The sequence below is a fragment of the Diplotaxodon limnothrissa genome, linkage group LG4 (assembly GCF_057381915.1).
Source record: "Diplotaxodon limnothrissa isolate DT_005_m linkage group LG4, D_limnothrissa_male_GT1.1, whole genome shotgun sequence".
NCBI lineage: Eukaryota > Metazoa > Chordata > Actinopteri > Cichliformes > Cichlidae > Diplotaxodon > Diplotaxodon limnothrissa.
This window is the reverse complement of record NC_140599.1, coordinates 30,135,417-30,157,603: the sequence shown is the minus strand read 5'-3', so window position 1 is coordinate 30,157,603 and position 22,187 is coordinate 30,135,417. Positions and strand designations below refer to the sequence as shown.

The 22,187-nt window shown below is 39.2% G+C and overlaps 1 protein-coding gene across 2 annotated transcripts in view; it reads right to left on the bottom strand.

The window, feature by feature from the left end:
- The window catches only part of shank1 (SH3 and multiple ankyrin repeat domains 1), a 78,417-nt gene that overhangs the window by 23,627 nt on the left and 32,603 nt on the right, over positions 1 to 22,187 (bottom strand). For both annotated transcript variants that reach the window (XM_085352837.1, XM_085352836.1), the window contains exons 6-14: positions 19,484 to 19,651; positions 17,676 to 17,792; positions 17,377 to 17,454; positions 16,063 to 16,129; positions 15,657 to 15,823; positions 14,856 to 14,977; positions 14,121 to 14,269; positions 10,650 to 10,763; positions 6,227 to 6,302 (exon numbers count right to left, since the gene is read on the bottom strand). In XM_085352837.1, coding sequence (XP_085208963.1) covers positions 6,227 to 6,302; positions 10,650 to 10,763; positions 14,121 to 14,269; positions 14,856 to 14,977; positions 15,657 to 15,823; positions 16,063 to 16,129; positions 17,377 to 17,454; positions 17,676 to 17,792; positions 19,484 to 19,651 — 1,058 coding nt within the window. The remainder of the gene's footprint in view (positions 1 to 6,226; positions 6,303 to 10,649; positions 10,764 to 14,120; positions 14,270 to 14,855; positions 14,978 to 15,656; positions 15,824 to 16,062; positions 16,130 to 17,376; positions 17,455 to 17,675; positions 17,793 to 19,483; positions 19,652 to 22,187) is intronic.

The following is a 22,187-nucleotide window of genomic DNA, read 5'->3' as shown; positions in this document are numbered from 1 at the left end:
CAGACAGGAAGCGGAGAGAGGACAGAGAAACAGCTGGTGGATGAGTGGCGGAAGAAGGAAGAGGAAGAGGAGGAGGAGGAGGGGGAGAGAAAGAGAGAGGAGAGGTACAGATTCTCCCAAATAGGCACTCACATCATCTCTTAGTCAGAGGCTCCGTCCACGTATGTCGTAGTTGTTATGCCGTCTTACCCTCCCTCCCTCCCTCCTTCCTTCTCTCCCTTCTCTCTCTCTCTCTCTCTCTCTATATCTACGTTTGCTCAATCCCTTTCTCTCTCATCCTCTTGCCTCCCTCCTGCATCCAAGGACGATCACAGCTCTTATCCTCTCTTTTCTCGCATGCCTGCCCATTTGTTACTCTCCGTGCATGTCAGGCCATACCACTGTGAATTTGTGTGTATAATATGTGTGTCCATGCATGTGTGATGAGGGAGAGAGAGAGAGAGGAAGAGAGGGGGAGAGGTGGGGCAGGAAGCAAATGTTGACAGAAGGTCCACATGATCATGTGTTTTTGTTTTTCAGCCTGTCAGTCTGTCCTCTGTTATCCTGTGTGTGTGTATGTGTGTGTGCAGTTTATCTACAGCAAAGCATGTTCTTAACAAGACATGACAAACCACCACAAGAGCGTTTAACGGGATGTTCTCTGTGCGCCGCTCGTCCTTATTTGACCCGCTGTTGGCCCAAAAGACGAGTCTCATGTACAGATTGTGTGCAGTTGCTCAGCGCATCTGTGATAATGACACTGAGAGCTAATGATCTGCCAGTTTAGCTTTCATCTCTTTCACTGAGAGCCCAAGTGTAGGGGCTTTTAAAGATTTTAAAGCCAGTTTAAAGTTAAGCATGTAGCAAAGGCAGCCTAAATACAGTAGCAGAGTTAATAAAAATGCTTTAAAACAATACACAAGTTGCTATATGCACTTGGGTTCATGTGCAGATTCAGATATATGCAGTGTCTTCTCATGTTAAGGAAATCCTTTTGAAAGAATGGGATGGCTGAGTGAGCTCAACTCACTCTTCTTGCTTGTCTTTCTGTACAGCCTGAGAGAGGCTGAGTTTGGGTCCAGATGGACGTCTGGATCTGGATTATATTGAGAACATCAACATGATGTCTCCCAGTTGTTCTTATTTCAGTATGATATGTAAAATGTTCAGTTTTTCCACTTTTACATTTAATCAAACAAATCAATGAATCTAAACTGACCTCTGATACAAATTTTAATTACAATCCAGATATCGTAACAATCCTGCAAAACAGACAAATAAACAAGTGCCCAAACGAATCATATACCTGACGTGATTATGTGCAAAAACCTTTTAATCACTTTGAGAAAACATAAACACATTCACCAAAGTCAACAACGAATGAACAAATTTACACAGGTGTTTTCAGCAGACACCGACAACAAAGTAATTATTAAAAATTTAATGTAGCTAGTTTATGGTAGTATTTAAAAAATATTACAATTAAAAGAATTTACTTTTTCCTTCTTTCTTTCAAATTTTGCCTGTTGCTGAATTTCATTGCCACGCCACACTATCTGGTTGCGACATTGCTGCTAGTCTCTTCCTGTGTGCACGCTTCTTTAATTAATTGGATGCAGCTCATTACAGAGCAGCAATGACGCTGCTGAAAATATGTGTGCTGTGATGATGATGGTAGCAATCAAATGTTCACACATTTCTTGTTTTGACTGTGCTAAATTTGGATATTGAAGATCGTTATACCAAGGTCCAAAAAGAAAAAAAACAAAAGATACATGTGGAATTATTTAGAGGAATTTAGGAATATATATATCAAAAGTTGAGTGGCATCGGAGATATACACATTTCTCATTCGTCACCGAGATTTTTTGATCTTGATCACATAAATTAATGCGTTTAAACACCACTTTGCCTTTACTCATTATTATTATTTTTGATCTCAGTCTTCTTACTCGGTCTTGTCTCCCTTCTGTCACCCCCACCCGGTCACAACAGACAGCTGCCCCTTCCTGATCCTGGCTCTGCTGGAGGTTTCCTGTTAAAAGTGAGTTTTTTCTTCCCACTGTCACCAAGTGCTTGCTCATAGAGGGCCCTTTCATTGTTATTGTAGGGTCTTTACCTTAAAATATAAAACAGCAACTGTTTTTGTGATTTGGCACTTTATAAATAAAACTAAATTGAACTTGATCTTTTTACTATAACTATCATACCTTAAAACTGAGGGAAAGCTTTATGCTTTGACTGGTTCAATTCAATTCAATTCAATTTTATTTATATAGCACCAAATCACAACAACAGTCGCCTTAAGGCGCTTTATATTGTAAGGGAGACCCAATGATAATGCATACAGAGAAAAACCCAACAATCATATGACCCCCTATGTGCAAGCACTTTGGCGACAGTGGGAAGGAAAAACTCCCTTTTAACAGGAAGAAAGAACCAGGCTCAGGGAGGGGCGGCCATCTGCTGCGACCGGTTGGGGTGAGAGAAGGAAGACAGGATAAAGACATGCTGTAGAAGAGAGACAGAGATTAATAACAGGTATGATTCAATGCAGAGAGGTCTATTAACACATAATGAGTGAGAAAGGTGACTGAAAAGGAAAAACTCAATGCATCATGGGAATCCCCCAGCATCCTATACCTATTGCAGGATTCAGGGTCACCTGGTCCAGTCCTAACTACATGCTTTAGCAAAAAGGAAAGTTTTAAGCCTAATCTTAAAAGTAGAGATAGTGTCTGTTTCCCGAATCCAAACTGGAAGCTGGTTCCACAGAAGAGGGGCCTGAAAAGCCTGCAGTGCGAGAGCGAAGTGCTCTAATGGGGTGATATGGTACTACTGGTGGGTTTAGGATGGCAGGTTTTGCTACAGTGGCACAGTTTATCTCATTCTGTCCAAGTCAGGCTACGAAGAATATCCAGGTTTCAACAGGAGAATTGACAGACATAAAGATGGAGTTACAAAGATGTGTCTAAGAGATGAGCCAGTATGTTGAAAAGGAATATCATTCCAATTTGCAAAGCTAGCCTCAGACATTCCAGTCCGCAAAACAAATCCTGTATTAGAGAAAGTAAAGCTTTTGAAAACTTTACAAAGAGAGAATTTACTTCAAAGTCAGTACAAATAATTCAAGTTGTTGTTTGTTTCTTTTGGTCAGAGTGGGGCAAAAATAGAAACTCATCCATTCAAAATTACTTCTCTAGCACACAACTTCTTCGACTTTTTATTGCCAGCCCGAGCTATACAAGAGCCAAAATGTCCATTTTTTAAAGATAAAGAATTTATCGGTGAAATTTCTTTCAACGTCATAAACAAGATGCTGTCTCGCTTTGGTCATTCCAATCAGGATGAAGAAACTTAAAGTAAGCCAAAGGGTAAACTTTTTCCTCCTCAGACCTCCTGTTGCTTCCATAAAACACAGTTTATGTCTCTTGCCACCTATTTGTGAACACGAAATTCCTGTCTTCCTTTGTCCGAGCACTTCTTCCCCCTCGATAACTCTCCGCTCCCATTTGAGTGCCCTTCACTGTCTGACCTCCAGATGGAGACACCACAGGGAGGAGAGGGTGATAGAAAGAAAATTAAAAAGTACAGGGGGGTTAGCAATGCAGTGATAAATAGAAAGCGAAGGAGGGATGCAGAGATGGTCAGGAGACACGGCCAAATATAGAGGGATATAAGGAGGAATAGGTGCGATATTACATGTAGTGATAAAGGCTGTGAAAGTGGGCCCATGTGAGGGCGGCTCTGAGTCAGCCATGCCTGCCTGCCTGGCCAAACCAGCATCTCTGCTACAACGCGCCTTTAATTATCCATGATGTGTGTGTGCTATAGAGTGTGTGTGTGTGTGTGTGTGTGTACAAACATATGTGTTTGAGTTTGCACTGCTGAGTGTGTCGCTTCCATGAAATGTCACTGTTGATGAAAAGCCAGTTAATAATAAATGATAACGTGCGTATGCGAGAGAAGCACAGTCAGAGCAAATGTAGGCCTTTTGGTTAAAGTTGAGGAATCAAGACGAATAATGATGAGTGTGAAAATGATAGAAGAGGCATGGCTTCACATAAATAATGAATAATCTAACTGATAATAGCTTTATTTATACGTCTTTGTTGAGTACGAGTTCTGGACACTGAAAAGAGTTTACCTGAAACCAATTCACCGTGATGCTGTGACACACAGTGAATGACGAGTTAATGGGAAGATGTTGGTTTCAGACTTGTGCTTTTACAGACCAGAATATTACACTAGTGGGAGCCTCGAAGGCTAGAAAATCACGCCCTTTGCAAAAAACTGCACTTCCTCTAATGGCCACTTGAGGGCGGCTCCAAAAGGGAGTCCCCATAGACTCCCCTGTTAAAAAGCTAAACTTTACAGCAGCAGTCCCCAACCCCAGTACCAGTCCGTGAGTCGTTTGGTACCGGGCTGTGAGAGTTGAGGCTCGGGTGTGAAATTTATGGTTTTCAGGGTTTTCATCGGTTTTTATCGTTATTTTTTATAGTTTTTATCATTAACTCGGTTTCCCTGGGTCTTTTCTGTGTGTTATGAATAAATCTTCTTTTGTTGGTACCGGTACTGGTTTTATTTTGTTGTATTTATCCAAAAAACCTTAAAGGCTGGGGGCTAGGCTTAAAGTTAGTGTGCTGAACAAGGAAGCTATAGCTAATAGAAAGACCTAACCTCCACCAATATGAGTCACTAAACTGGATCTTTCCACCTTCTATTTTAGGATTGGTTTACTGTTTGCCACAGCTTATCAAAGATATTTATCTCCAGTTTTGGTAAGTGAAATTCATTTTTTTTATATTAGTCTGTTACTTAGTTACTCACTGATTAGCACCCATATACTAGGGCCTGCTCAACAAGCCTCCTGGCATTCCCTCGTTTAAATATCATCACTTCAGGGTCCAAAAAGCAACTTAGAAGCATGCAAAAGGCTAAAGTTTGGGGATTAAAAAATGGTCCCAAACCAGTTACTGATTACTGATATCCAGTCTACAAGTATGCACGGGGCAGGGTGAGGTAACTGACTGAAATATCCACAGTTTCAACTCAACTCAGGCGAGTTGTTGCATCTGTGAAGGTGCCCTTTAAGAACGAACACTGAGTAAAAGCGGATGCTGATTAAGTCACAGTGGGTGGATGACTAGCTCTATTAACGCAGAAAAGTACAATAATCTTCTGTCAAAAGTTAAAGATCTCAGCTGTTGTTCTGAGATTATTTCTGGCCGGTCCCACAGAACATTAATACATATGCATTACTTCAGCTTGCGTGGTCATCGGGGGCAGTAATGATCATCTGGTGATTTCATAACTCCGGTCAACACAAAGAAATTTCAGATGTATTAGTCACCGAAGTGCACTAAAAGCACCAACAAGTTCAGCCCACCCTGAAATCTGCAACCTAGCAAAGCAGCTCTGCAGCTTGGAGGCAAAAAGCAGACATCAAAAAGACGAAGCTTACTCTAAAATCCTGATATGACACAAATTTACCTCTCAGCACAGGTTAAATTCAGCAAAACCTGCTAGTCAAAACACAACTGGTACACCTCTGCCTGGAGGATAACTTCAGCAGCAGGCAGATCAGCTTCTAGACTGGAGGCAGCAAACCGTCACACATCGTCATCCTGCTGCATGAATCACTCACAACACATCACATCATCAAAGTATCACTGGAACTTATGAATCATCTGGGTAGATGGATACAGTATGTTACGATACAAACAAATCCCCTGCCAACATGTGCAGTATGTCTAAACAGTGAAGCAGCAGCGTCATAATGAAAAGGCTGTCAGCTCTCAGTGCCCCCTGGGAGGACTGACGAGACACATCATGCTCTTTAGCAAAGTACATAACCCCTCATTTCCTGAGCTGAGCTGCTCAGAGGCCAGTGGTAGAAAACAGCAGTAGTCATGTTTAAACCTTTATTTATCCACAATGGGACACTTTCTTGCATCATTCTGGTCACACTTAACAAGCAGCTGGAGCATCTAAACGTCTCTTTTGTCAATCCAAGTGCCCCAAAGTGCTTTTGTGTTCAACTCAAATGCCCCTCTGTTAGGTGGGGTACCACTGTGATGTGACCTCACCGTAAACGAACCCTTCCTCTTGTCCTGTGAGTGGCTAGGAGGCGTTTGTCTGTGCCCCTGCTGCTTAATGAATCTGTGCACACCACTGTGTCTTTTGATGAAACTGGCAGCTGCTCAGCTCAGGTATCAGTAACAGCTAGATGCATGGCAGCTCTTACCTGGGAGCGTCAAAGCTGTCGTAGGATCCCACAGTGTAATGGCGGAACAGTCTTTTGGCACGCTCTCCGCGGCTCTCTGTGAAACATGAAATCACACAGACATCAGAATAGTTTGACCTATATTAAATACCAGAGGTGTGGACTCGAGTCACATGACTTGGACTCGAGTCAGACTCGAGTCATTAATTTTATGACTTTAGACTTGACTTGAAAAAATGTTCTAAGACTTGTGACTTGACTTGGACTTTTACACCAATGACTTGGGACTTGAATTGGACTTGAACCGGTTTACTTGAAAAGACTTGATATTTTACCCCAAATACAAAATTTAACATGCATATTATATAGAGATTGAAAATGTGACGTCATTCACGGGTAGAACCGCAAAGGATTCTGGGAACTCGTGGCAAGCGGTACTAGCGCACGCAGGCTTTCAATTAAAATCAGTTATACAGCGATAAAAAGAAACACAAGAAGCCGTTGTATTATTAACTGCAATAGCCGGTCGCATGACAGCCATGGGAAGCCGACGGGTAAAGAGATCGGTTGTTATCGGATTACGTCGTTGAAGAGAAATTGTTCGAGCCATGTTTCCGAAGTAACAAAGAGGCGACAGGTGGCCTGGATTGCAGCCATTCAAAGGTCAAATATAACGTCCCAGAACCCTCCAGCTCACAGGTTAGTCTGCTCCAAGCATTTACACAAAGGTCAGTGTTTTTTAGTAGTTAATACGTCACTTTCATAACATAACTGGTGATATAGGTTACAAGCAAGTCTGGCGCTGAACAGAAATTGTCGCGCTATGCTCCTTTATTTATTGTGCATAAATAGTGAATTGTCCTGACACAATATTGCGTTTCGCCTCTGTTATTATGGTACATTGACAAAAACATATACTTTTATTCACAGGATAAAACAGGTTTTTTGTATCACTAATTGCCCAGTACGATTACAGCATACAGTATTATTGTCACTGCTACATTTCTGTGATGCTACCAGAAATTATTTCCACTGCTAATTAATTACCGTTGAGCTCAAAGGTCCTATTAATAAACGGTTAACGAATGTGTATTTATGACGACGATTTGTGAGACTGGTAAACTTATGATAAGTACGATGGTCTTTACTTTCTACACGGTGCATTTCAAGGTCCTGTACCCATCTGTCGGTAAACTGTACCTGGGCTTGTTGCAGTGACCTGAAGTTACTAAACTTCATGAGTGTATGCACTCACTCCAAGAACCGTATGATTATAAATATGCATATAAATATGCTACGATGAGATAGCTGACTTCATCTAACTAGCAAATGTTGTCCAGGCTACGTTGGTGATACAGTTTTTTTAATGTGTATGATATTTTTGTCATGCGATTTTAAAGCCGGTCCTACAACCGCATCCAAGAATAACATGCAGCTTATCTCAGAACTGTCGGTGAAAATTATTCTTGGAGCTAGGTTTAATTGAGCTGCATTTTAAAGAGGTGCAATTTCACAATTTGTGTATATTTTCTAAGTTCACTATTTTGTCATGTGTTGAGAAAAACACAGATTTTAAAATTACATGGTCTAACATTTACATTTAGCATAACTGCAACATTATTTTTTCGTTGTTTTTTTTTTTTTAAAGACTCGAAAGGACTTGAAATTCAAAGTTTCAGACTTGTGACTTTACTTGGACTTTTACACCAGTGACTTGAGACTCGACTCTGACTTGCCTGACATTACTTGAGACTTGAGGATAAAGACTTGAGACTTACTTGAGACTTGCAAAACAATGACTTGGTCCCACCTCTGTTAAATACATTTGCAGTTTCATTACATAACTGCTAATACTGTAATAATATGGAGCCATCTCTCTGGATTTTTGTCCCCAAGTCACCTGTAAGCTAAAATAAATATGCATATTAATCATGAAATAATTAGCTGACTAACTGACTGGTGTAAAAGCAATTGTATGAATGAATTTAATGAGTAGGTTAAAGAAATTAACGGGAACTTATTATGCTTATTTCCATTTAAATTTCACTTCTGTCTGTAACAAGCCATTTTAGCTCTTCTGATTGGCTTAACCTTATATTTAACCCTTAACCTTACTAGTGAAAACCGTGACTGTTGAATAGGACGTGAAATAAACACAAACCGAGACCATAACATCGCATTTGCAGGCGACTGATGAATACGAAAATCTAAAGAACTGGGACCTATAATAAATGCTTTGAGTTTTGAGATGGGCCCACACGCCCACAGAAATAGGTTACATACAGATTTGTACACCAGATAGATATATACATATATACACTATGATCACTATAGTAAGATACAAAGGCAAGAGTCGGAAAACTCAACTCTTAAAACTTTGACCACGCTAATATAGGCATATACCAATACATCATACATACAGTGTGTGGCAGGAAAAAAGTCTGCTTTAATTTTTAAGTAGTCATTTGTTTCCTGTCATCTAAAAAAACACTCATGTAAGTGTCCTGAAATGTCATTTGTAGTTCTGTACAGTAAAACAGTGACAAAAATCTGTGTTAGGGACTAATACTGACTTTTGACCAGGAGGCTGGGTTCAAGATAAAACAAATACTTGGAAAATCTTTCACTTTTGCTACAAGACTTGTCAAATTGGTTGAGCTCATATAGGCAGAAACAGAAAAGAAAGAAAGTAAAAAAGTTTGACCGACCTCTTTACTTGAAGGAATATTTTTTATTCACACTTTGATAAATCCTGTTAACCAGTGTGTTGTTTGTCTGATCATCATTTCAAGGTCAGAGTCAAATTTTTAAGTCATTTTTTGACATACTTCCCACATACCTGTTTAACTAGAGCATCCAGTCGTATGAATTGTTAATCAATAAATGTTAGCATGCTAAAACATGTTTCTATAGCTAACTGTCCAGTCCACATGTTCTGTGCTTCACTTCCTGGTCACCTCTTGATAAGATTACTGTAATGTCATTCTCTCTGCTCATGTTTTATACACCTTTGTTATTTTGTGGTGTTAATGTGGATCTTGTTAATTGTGTCTTGTATAACAATTAAATGTCATTACCATTAAAATAAATCAGCACAGCATAAGCATGATAAACAAAGGTGAAGATGGGAACCATATCTACTACATATCATACTTACCACTACATGATGATAGTGTTAGCTGTTGCGTTTTGTGGTCTCTTAGTTCTTCTTTAACTATATTGAATATTTCCCTAAAAAAGCATGTCTATCACATTGGTGATTATAGTCAAAGTGAAAAATTGAGCTGGTCTTGCATAAGGTGAAAGAAAAAAAACATTTTATTTACCACTTAAAATAGGATATGGTGTATAAGAAGAAAGTGTTAAACAAGAACTAAGGCAGGGGTGCTCAATACGTCGATCGCGATCGACCCGTCGATCGCAAAGGTAGTATTGGTAGATCGCATGGCATTAAAAAAATAGATGCCAGCCTATCATCCATCCCGTCACTTGATTGATACAGGGAAGCCAGTCAGATGACAGCAGATTTTTTCTGACGCTTAGGTCGCTGCGCATGCGCAAACAGCGGCGCGAAGTGTAGTAAAACTGACAAGCTAGTCAGCGAGTTAACTCCAATTTTTAGCTCTCGGTTTTTTCTCTTAAACCTGGCCGTCAGCAGCTACTGTCCGGACTATGCATCCCTGGCTGATTCAATTCAGTGCAAGTCATCAGAGTAAACTCAGGTAATGACAAAAAATTTACATAGTTAATTGTGTTGTGAAATATTGGATATTGCGGTTATGCATGTATATACATTGTAGATATAAAGAATCCTCAATATATTTATAAATAAGTATATGTTTTGGATTTTTGTAGTGGGTAGATCATTTTGACTTGGTCATTTTATAAGTAGCTCACATGCGGAAAAAGTGTGAGCACCCCTGAACTAAGGCATTGTAAGCGGACTCTCCGTCAATCTGCGGATGGTGGTGCTTTGAGCTAAATGTTAATGTGGTTATTTTAACAATGGCAGGGAGCGAGCATACAAAGGTGATGCAGACAAGAAGGGAACAAACAGACTAAATACACAAAATATAAGGCACAGGCTGTTGCAAAAAAGAAGAAAAGGCAGACGCAAACTGCTTGAGGAACTAACCTTCCAAATAAAACAGGATGGAAAACACAAACGGAGACCATATGATGCATGTGATGATTCATATTTACCAATAATCTAAAAATAGCCCTAAAATTGAAAAATCCCATGCTTATGATGCTAAATGTTCTACAAACCACCCTTAAAATTCAACACCATAAGTTTTTGATCTAGTAACGGATCACAAAACAAAGGTTTCAAATACAAATAAGCTGTATACTCAGGGAGGGTAAATGCAAAACTGAAATGTTTTCTCAGCACTTTTTTCCTCCTGTGCATTTGTGAGTGTGCGCCACAGCTGGTCGTCCTCACCTGTACGGTTGTCTTGGCTTCGAAGCATCACTTCCTCCACACAGTCAGAGGGAAACCATCCCGTGCGACCTCTGACCGTCCCCTCCCAGTAACCGCCCTCGCCAACACTCAGTACTAAAGACGGGGACAGGGAAGAGAAATATGTTAAGAAAAAAAAGGTGACACAACCAACACAAACACACACAGACACATCGATGAGAAATGAACGCACACAAAAAGACAAGTACAGACGGAAAAAAAATAAATGTGGACACACACGTGGACATGCAAACCTCCTACATACTCACCAAGACATACATACCTGGCGACACCTTAGACTCACTCACAAACACACACATATTCATACCTGCAGACATTAAATACAAACATATATAGAGACCTTACACTCATGTCAGGACATGACCATCTAACAAACTCATCTGACGACACTGTGGACTGGATTTGGATTTGGCCCACGAGACAGAGAAGCTGCCTTTACAGCAGGGCCCTCATTTATAAAACACTCACGGCTCAAAGCAAAAAAACACTCATAAGCAGTTATTTATAAAGCCATACTTTGATGAGGAAATGAGCTCATCTCTGGGCAAAGTCGGAGCATTGCATTCGCCAGCCGCAGATTTTGTCTTTGCTGCAACACGCTATCGAGCTCTTTGTCAGGCAGTCCTTGAAGGTTTCACGGCAGTTCACGAAACAGTCACGCCCTTAAATCTATCGATTTGTGTTTCTGGACATGAATCTGGTGTTGTTCATGAATCTGTCTGTGCATGTTCAAGTATATGAACTTATTATTTTTGACTTTTAAAGGTCAAAAAAGTCCACATTTGGAGGATGGAAGGGTTACCGGGGGAGTGAATCGTATCACCCGTCACACCACAGACACAGTTTGAGTCGTAAACCTGACAGATTTTTACACTTCATTTGTTTTATTTAAACAATTCAATCGTTTAAAATTAACTTAATTATCATTAAACTGACTTGGTTAGGTTTATGTAATAGTTTAAAGCAGTGGTCCCCAACCCCCGGGCTGATCCGTGAGTCGTTTGGTACCGGGCCGCACAAGTTAAAGCTCGGGTGTGAGGTTTATGGTTTTCAGGGTTTTTATCGTTAACTCCCTGGGTCTTTGTAGTTGTGTGTCTTATTTTGAAAGAAATATTTACATGTTACCATAGCGTCCAGGGAGCGTTAAAGGGCTGAGGGGAGGATGTTACTCTCAATGTTGTTGGCACATTGTCAGGAGGGCGCTGCTAATGAAGTTACACAATTACACAGTGAATTCGCATTTATTATTATATTTACAAAATACCACAGTTTTTGTGTTAGCCATATCATTTTTTTTTTTGTTGTATTTATCCGCAACACATCAAAGGCCGATCCGTGAAGATATTGTCTGACATTATACTGGTCCGTGTAGCAAAATAAGTTGGGGACCGCTGGTTCAGAGTAATACTTAAATAAATGTAGCCCCCGCTGTTTCAACATGGATATTTTTTGCATGTCTCTAACACTTTGATCTCGGTTTAAAGTTTGGGTGGACTGCAGTAGGGCTGCCACAAACGATTATTTTGATAGTCGACTAGTCACCGATTATTTTTGCGATTAGTCGACTAATCAGATCATCATCCATTGGACGTACAGCGTACAGCTTATTGCACCAGCAGCATCTGGTCTTATATAACTATCATTAGCTTACAGCTTGAAGTGTTTGTGCTAACTAAAAATAAAGACAAGATGGTAGTTTATTAATTTTTAATGAAATTTGCAGATTGTTTCGGTGAAGTTTAATAAACTCCTTGCTTTCTAAAATATAACAGGACACCGGAGTATATTCTCCAGCGTCTCACACTTCTGATAATCAGCTGTCTGCTTGACAGTTTTAGCTGTGCAAAAACTATAACTTTAATCTCAGCCAAACCGATTTACTCAGGAACAAATAAAATACTAAAGAAAGCCAAACAATAACATTTTTAAGTTATCTAAGTGACTTATATATATGTTTAACCTGACTAGCAAAAGACAGCGGTGGGTTTGAAAACGATTTGCCGGGAGTCCGGTGTTCTCACGGCTCTAGTTAGCCTTGCCCCCGCCTAGCTAACGAGCTAGTGGGTAACAGACGTCTCCGAAAACGTCGGAGCGCTTTTGAAAATATGTGGTGTCTTGATAAACTGAGCAGATATTTGAGGTTTACACAGCTACATTCTCGCCTGAAAATATGTTAAACGTTTATTTTGTGACCCAGAAAGAATAATAAGAGTAAAGTTAAAACTAACTAGCTGCCGCCATTGTTGACAACTGCGCTGGGCTGCGCTATGAATTCTGGGACACAGCTTCTTCTTCTTCGGGGTTTAACGGCAGCTGGCATCCTTGAACATGCAGTGCTGCCATCTTCTGTTTCAGTCCGTTATTACACTCTTAAATCCTACTACTCATTCCTGCGTCCTTTGTGATCTTACAAAGCTTCAAACGATGCGTCGACTATTAAATTAGTCGTCGACGATTTTAATAGTCGACATAATCGTGACTAGTCGACTAATCGTGGCAGCCCTAGACTGCAGTAAAATTATCTACAGTCATTCATTGTCCTTAATGGACGACAGCTGAAAGTTCTCCAGGTATTCTAGTCTGAGCAACTCAGGCTTCTTCACTGTCACCAGAGGATGGCTCCTCCTGACTGTAGTGAATGTCTCATTTTTCTCCAAAGGTTGTGGAGTTCCATCCATTTCAAAGTCTCTGTTTTCTCAAGATCCATCTGTAGTTTGGTTGAGAACGCTCACCAACTCCCAGCTACAGTGGATATCAAAGGGCTGATACTGTAATCCCAACTCTGTAGCCTGACACACATTTTTAGCCACTGTAGCCACTTTTTTTTTTGTTTTGTTTGGATCCTGCAAGCCGTGCAACATAAGCTGGATGCAAATAACAAAAGCTGAAAAGCTGAAAGAAGAACAAATATTGAACTTGCTTGTGTTGTTCTGTGCCTTGATGAATGTATTTGTAGTCATTTGTTTGGCATGTTATACATATCAATAAAACCTTGATTAGGCAGTAGTATATTAGGTTCCGCTAATACTCTGATGGATGCATCATCTGCCATCCGTCATCAGTTAGCTAAATAATGTTAATGTAAAAGCTGTCACCTCTGATCTTGTTAAAGCCTTACAGTCAGCAGCTTATATATTAGAAGGAACTTTTGGGGCTATGCCAGACTCCCAGAGATTTCCAGTAAAATGAGCTCATGTGACATCATGTTACGTTAAACGGTTTCTGCAGTGTTGCTTTTCATGTCTTAAATGTGCTTTTCTTGTGCGCCTATTAAAGATACCTCTTGTGGAGCTTGTGCTTTCTTACAGTCTCTTTGTGTCAAGTACCAGGTGAGAAACAGCATCACTAACTTTGAGTTGACATGGAAGACAAAATGTTTTGACTGTCTGCCACACAAACCTTCACATGATGTGAAAATGGAGTTACACTCACCTTTGACCCTGTCCCCCTTGTTGAAGCTGATTTCTCTCTCCCCCTGTGCAGAATGTGATCGAGTGGCTATAAAAACACGTCCTGGGACGGCGCTGTACAGGCGTCTTCGCTGTCCCGCAGTTTGAACCGTGGTGGTGGCTGGGCCAGGCCTGAGAGGGGAGGAGGATTTGAAACTGCAGTTTAAGGTTCAGGAACCTCTGTAGCATTTTATGTCCAGGACTGAGCTGCTGACTGAGCCCTTGGTACATCAAATGAAACTTTCTGGGACTCAAGTGACTTAAATTATTTTGAGAAATTAGCTACTTTGTTTTACAGAAAGAAAGAAAAAGTCACCATTGAACTGTTTAGTTTACGTGTTTATTTCTATGACTTTTCAGGGAGCTGTTATAAACGTTCCCTAAACATTGTGTGATTTCTGTTGAGTGTGACTTTGTTCTTTAACATAAAAATTAAGAATTGGCTGAATTATCAGAATTATTATTGATCTGAATGACTCTTAGTTTCCATTTTCAGAGAATACTAACAAATACTAACAATACTACACCAAATGAACCATATTCAACTCCTTTCATGGCTCTTTAAGAACGTGACTCACATAATCCACTTAAAAGAGTTTAACATCTGTCACCCAGCACAAAAGCCTCAAAAGCACTTCGATTGATCCATCTGAATCTGCAGGAAGTGGAAACAAAGCTCCTGTTTAACAGCACTTTGTCCTCCGACTCCTCCACTCACCCCTGTCTCCGACTCTGCCTGCTCCGGTCCTCTTTGTCTCCGATCCTCCCACGGGAAGGAGAGCGTGTCCGTGCCCCCCTGGGACTGCTGGAGCTCCGCAGGGTTCCTGTATGCTTGTAGCCCTGTCGGTCAGAGAAGGAAAGGTGAGAAATCTCAAATATGACCTACTTTAATGACATTTAACATTTTTCTGGGCTGTAAACCTAAAGAGGATAACAATAAGAACTGGTGATTAATCTTCTGCTCCAAAGCACATACTATATAAAATGTGAGAAGATAAGGCCCTGCAATTAGCAGTATTCACCACTAGAGGTTGATAAAGGTCATCCCCTGCGTTATATTGTGCACATGTTCCATCATGTTGGAAATGGGTGTTTTGCAGGCAAGCAGTAAGTTTAAAGAACCCATATATAAATCCCCTTCCAATTAGACAACAAGCTCCACATCCCATGACCAACCCTGCAGAATGGAGCAGAAAAAAATACTAGCTCTGATGGATTAAACTATGTTTGATGCACTTGTGCACTTAGAAATGCTTGCTGTGTGCTTTGCATCATTCATTTCAACAACACAAGTTGCTAAAATGTTTTAAGCTTTGAGATACGGCTGTTTTATCAGCTGCTGTCTCCATTGTTGGTAAAAAAAAATAATAATAATAATCTGAGCTTTCTAATTAAAACGAGTAAAACATCCAGTAAAAATCTCTCTGAAAAACGAAAAGGTTACAAAATCGACCCATAGGTGTTTCCTGTGTCGATAATTTGAACTCTGACCTCCTCACACAGAGACAAACACAGACACCTGCACAGAGACGATGTTGGTGCCCGGGGCGTTGGGCACTGCCATCCAGTCTGGAAGGTTCATGCTGTTGTCGCTGTTGGCTCTGAGGAAGGGATGAGGAGGTATTGTCAGCGTCCGGGAGCTCTCCCGCCTCTGGGGGGCGTACTTTGGAGACTCCACAAAGGGGACTAGGGGAGACAGAAGAGATTTCATTCTTCTTTTCATATCATCCTACAAACCGTGATGCATGTTTCTTTACACTCTCCATCCACATGCTACTTCTTTGTATTTAAATTGTTATTGGCCCTTGCTGCTGAAAGAAGTCCTGCTGATTTAAGGTTAAGTAAGAGAGCCTGTGTGTTGTGTTAGCTTAAGAAAAACACCTTGCAGAACAAATCTGAGACCAGACATCAGTTATAGCACTTACCCACATCTGTGGCTCTGTGGTTTTTGATTATTTCTCCCAGCTCAAAATGGCCAGACATAACAGCCACCTGATGAACAAAACGCACACACACACACACACACACACACACACACACACACACACACACACACACACACACACACACACACACACACTCCTTATGTTTAAGATAACTCTAATTAGGATGAGCAATATAGCCTCAAAATTATATAATGATATTTCAGAAGTATAGGGAAAAAAATTATTGAACACTTTATTTATTATTATTTATAAGTCTAAGTAAATGAAGGGCATTTTCCATCCTCTTTCTTCAGTGACGTGCTCTCATTAACGACACATTTTCTGATATGAAGTGTGAATGCACAGTAGTGACGCATCATTATCATAATAACAGAGAAAAAGTCATATTTAAGCACAAAGGAGCTTTGGTGGTGTTTTCCCTGGAAATTTAAGTAAAATTAATATCTTAATATCTTAGTTTAATAATTATAACAGTGTCTGCACAACACATTACTTAATAAAACTGAAAAATAGTTTCTACCTGGGATCTTATAGTTTTAAGCATGTACTAAAAGTTAGTGTGGGATAAATAAGGATGCTTTTGAACAATGAATCATGCAAAGCTACTTAAGCAGAGCACTAGATGAAACTATATTGGAATTGGAAATTAGCAATATTAATTTAAAAAAAATTATAGAATGAAAATTGATAAAGTAAATAAAATTAAAATAAATAATTATTTATTAAATAGAATTAATAGAAAATCATTACATAAAAACTATATCTCTGATGCATAAAATTTAAAATTATATTTTGTTTTCCTTTGGGAGTAATTTTCTTAGGTATCTATGATGGTTTTATCTTGTGCAAGTCAAAGGTAAATAGACAGTTTGCTCAAATTATTACCGTTCTGTTGCTTTTACTAGTATAAAATGTTTCTTCCATGTTTTCTTTCATGTTCTTTGTGTGTTCGAGTGTTACAGAAACATCTTTTCTGAATTAGCTGTTTTCCCTTTTCTGGAGCATATATATATATATATATATATATATATATATATATATATATATATATATATATATATATATATATATATATATATATATATATATATATATATATATATATATATATATCCATATCCATATTTAGGGGTCACGTGCATTTCCAACACCTGAGACATCTGTATGCACTGCAGCACAGTGCTGGCCTGAAGTGAAATTAGGCACTAGCACTTTATACTTTATGCTATGCTAAGTTAATAAGACAATAAACCACACCATGCATAATTACCCAGCCAGACACTCAGCATTTACCTGAAAGGGGGTTTGCCCGCTGTTATTCTTTGTGTCTTTATTTGCTCCCCGGTAGAGCAGAATTCGTGCACAGCTTTCCTGTAACAAACAGCATTGATTAACGTATCTTTAATGCAAGTGCAATACAAAGGGCAGGATTCTCTACTGGCATTCCCCTGTGCCATCATTGCTTTTACTTAGTTTGTTGATGAAAACAAAAGCAGGTTGATCTTTTTTAAAAACACAGTTTTAAAGATCATTGCATCAAATTTCGGTACAGTCGGGGGAAGGCGATACTTGATTTGTACTCTGTGAAATACCTTATTGTATAAAGCACAGATGTGCAAGGCAGTGTTTCCAGAGGCATTCTGGGAGGAAGAATCCGCCCCGTAGAATAGGAGGTGCTCCAGATGCTGGGAGTTACCATTCTGACAGGCCTGAGAATGAAAACAGTTTGGTAGTAAGACCGAAAGAAAGAGCGAAAGCAAGGCGTCAAAGAGGAAAGATTTATGTGGTTGTTTAATAGAGAGAAAAGAGAGACGGGGGGGGCAAGCAAGGGTGAAGAGGAGACGATGGCCAAAGGTGGCAGTAACACCAAATTTAATTAACACAACCTCCAAACTCAGGGGCAATAAAACACTGACAATACAAATATACACAATACAGTATGACAGTAATAAAGTCATTGCTAGAAAAACGAGCAGCATTATACACGCAGACACAATGACCCACGTGATTTACTTATTTTTTTAATTTAAAGTGAGAAAAAAGTCAACATGTTAAAGTACATGTGATGTAAGTCACAGTATTTTGAATAACTGTTTTATTTAATATAATAATATAATAGAATCCATGTACTTCACTGATCTTGAAGTCAAAGCTTTTTAAATCGTTTTTGCCTGAAATATCAACTGTGTCTCAAACATGCTTTAAACATTTTTCACTTATTATACAAATAAATAACCCACTCATTTATCTTGCAGCTATTACATATCATAGCCCTAAGCTAGGTTATTTTATCTCTTCAGATTTTTTTATTTGCTTGTAATGTTAATTAATTTTTAATTTTTGTTTAATTTATGGTCAAACCACTGGTTCTTATAGGGTGCAGTTTTTGATGTCTTTCTGTCTCTATAATATATCCCATGATGCTGACGCTCAGTCATGATTAATAAAATGAGATTTAGGGTTGATATTGTGGAACTTGAAGTGAATGTAAAATCAATTTGGTTGCAGTTTTTTGTGTTTTGGCCCAGAAAACGTTATGAGGATCTTTCCTCTATTAATGAAATTTTGAGTATTCAAATATACTGACAAATATAGCAAACTAAAGAGTGCAAAATTTATCCCCGTTATATCACAAAATATTCATGGTTTAGCATCCTCTCATTGAATGTACAACAGTTATTATGGAAAAGTAACAGCTGATTGCTAGAGGCGGGCTGACATGATGTGAAATTACCCTGCACCCAAATGCAACAGAACAATCTTCAATCCGTCAGACATGAGATAAAATGCAGCTTCTTTTAGTGGCCTCATCCAAAAATCTTATTAGTGTTGAATTTATGAGTCAAATCATACTTAACGCACACACACCAACGGTTTCTTTTGGAGTCCCTGTCTGACAAATAGAGCTGAGGAGACAGATGCTTACGCAGTGAACACACTGAGATGAACAAGCTGATACCTTCATTTTTCCTCGCGGCCTTCCCTGTCCACTTCACAGCTGTTACATGAGGCCACTGAAGCAGGATGGGTAGGATGTGATGTGAAAGGTGAAGTGTTTCATGGCATGAATGGGTTTTGACGCAGACACACACTGGAACACAGAGTAGACTGGTACATTACAAAAAGTGATGTGGCATACTTCTGCAATATGAACAACAAGAACATGAGCTCCGAAAGTCCAGACGCCTTTTTCTGGTGCTTTCACATCTCAGCTCCCAAATAGATGTAAATCAGGCCACTGACCTCATTAGACTGAAAGAGTTTGTTTCAAGGATCCTCAAACAGAAAGTTTTACAGTTGATTTGGTGTTTTCGCTTTTATTGAAAACACAGGAGATTAACTGTATTTATTTTGTCCTAGATTTGCTTGAGGTGACTTATTTTTTTTAAAAAGTGTTTACCTGATGTGTTTCATCCCAGCCGTTCTCGTCCCTGATGCCCAGTTTGGCGTGATGGTAAAGCATTGTTTCGCAGCAGGAGGTGTCGCCCCCTGTCAGCACAGTGTGGTAAAGAGGCGTCAGCCCTCGCCGGTCCTTATAATCTGGGGACGCCCCCAGAGAGAGCAGAACCTGTATGATGGCACAAAAGAAAAAAACCCCTCATGCTGAAGCCTTTGTTAAACTCTGACAGTAATGATAAAGATAAATTACTAAGATAAATAGCAATGATTTAAAGGGGACATGTTTGAAAATAATCCACTAGACCCAAAGCTATTTCCACTTTGTTTGCGTCCAGAAGAACATAATTATATTAAAAATTAATTAACGTCAGTCTTTTAAATGCCAAAAACTAACTAACTAAATGTTACACACTTGGTCGATAACGGATAAGATAAGAAACACTAGAAAGTCTAGCGTACATATAAAAAAATGTTTGGAGACACTATCTGAATCTATAAAAGATTTGAAAGCCAGTTTGAATGATAGATTCTCATCAACCATGCACTGTCTCTAAGAAGCAAATGATTTGATACAGATTCCCATGTAAGAGGACATTTGTTGTTGTTGTCTTTTGTTTCTGTGTTTTCCTTCGTTCCTTTTTTGCACCAACACAGAGAGACCACCGGTGCCTGTTTTCTTCGCAGTCACTTTCAGTGATTTTGGCATCAGAACAGGATAAGCACTGCTCCTGGCTGACGAGCGGACATGCCTTTTTAAAATCAGCAATTGCTTCACAGTCCGCCATTTTTATTTAGTCCCCAGAGTAGCTTCTGCCAGCTTTAACTTTAAAATGTCTCAGCCATAGGCGTTGCACACCAAATGTTCAGTTGTTGGCTGCAAGAGTGAACGCAAGAGTCCTTATGCGCTCCCTGTATCTGAGCTACTGAAGACTGAGAACTGGAGTGGAGTACTGTAATTCTTGATTTTCACTGTGCAACAACAACAAAAAAAGAAAATCCTTACCCCTAGCATGTTGTGTGGCTAATGTAGCTAATGTAATGATGGTGAACGCAAAGACAGAGAGGCCACCGGGAAAGGCAGGCAAGTTCTTGGGGACTGAGGGCAAACTAGAGAAATGTGCCAAGTTTGCAGTGACAGTACGAGAGGCCTGACTTCCTGAATGGTTGCGTGATTCTGTCTAAACCTAACGATATCAGTGAAAGCCTCTCATCATCTTTCTGGGAGTGAAAAAAGAAAGAAGAAAAAAGAAGAAGAGGAGAAATAAGCCAAGACAGATTCAGCACAGCAGTAATTGACTTGTTAGCATTCATATCAGGCTAGGAGAACATATACAGTAATGTTTACAGTTTACACAACACTTCATAAATGATCGACTTGGTTTTTGGCATTGACTCCAAAATAAACATGGTTTCCTCCATTTATGGATTAATGTTTTATTTATTTATAGGACTGTTGTTGCTGCTGCTGCTGTCAGATTATTTATGTCATGATACTGATAGAGTCTGGTTGGTTTGGTTTACCTAGATCACCAACAAACTGGAACCATGACTGTCCACAGCCTCAGCTATATCGAAATGTAGAAATGCAGACCAATTTGAAACCAAAGAACACAGACTTTAATAAAAGTTACTGCAAGACTAAAACTATATATTGAATACTTACTAAACTAGTTTTAGTAATCTGTCAAGATTTATGTCAAATTTATGAACAGAAATAGCACGAGGAAGCATTTGTGCAAGTGTGCATTGTCAAAATAAAGTGCTCTGCATGAATAATATTAGCTTTCAGAACTCAGAAATCTTATTATAAAAATTACCTTAATATTGTAATAAGAAAAGCAAAAACTAATATTAAAAACTTCTACATTCGTTTAAAATAATAAAAACTAAACTTCAAAGTCACTCTTAAAAATAACCAAAGATTAAACTGCGAACTATAAAAACATACAACTGTGTCTTAGCTCCTTCCTTTATTAGCATTTCATTAATGGTGCACATGTTTATGCTAATTATATACACATTTCCATTTATATTTAGTGTTTATGTGTTTTGGGCATTTACATGTTTGAATGTTTACATATACACCTTTCAAAACAATAATAATAATGTGTTGACTCCACCTCATTGGTTTTCCCACATCTACCTAAGTCTAGGACTTCCTGGCTTCTGATTGGTCTGTAGAGTCACATGGGGAATCCGAACAAGGAAGTTGTTGTGCTGAAGTGGGCCAATAGCATAACTGCTGCTAAGAAAGTTATCCGTCTCCGTGTATGGAGTTAAATCAGGGCCACGCTGTTTATCTTAATTGAGAGAGATTTATTATCGTATAGAAACCCTCATGTCACACAGTTTTAATGAAAACATTGTGCTTTGTGTAACTTAAAAGATCCTACAAGAGTTTTTTTCTTATTATTATTTTTGGCTCAATTTCTGTTCAAACACCTATTCCCAGTTGATGCTTCTTAAAGGGCTACACTTACACTTAAATCTGAGGTTACAATACGTAACTAAAGTCATTCTGCCTTGTTTTCTTCTTGAGAGGGCGTAGGCAGCTTATTTCTTTTCAAGACACGAAACTAGTCCATTTTTATCATGGAAGAATTGGCAATCTGCACTGTATTTTGAGCCAAAACTTGCTCCAACTAGTTAAATATATAGAATGTAGAACCTTTAAAACCTTCATCAAGTAAAACAATAGTACAGTA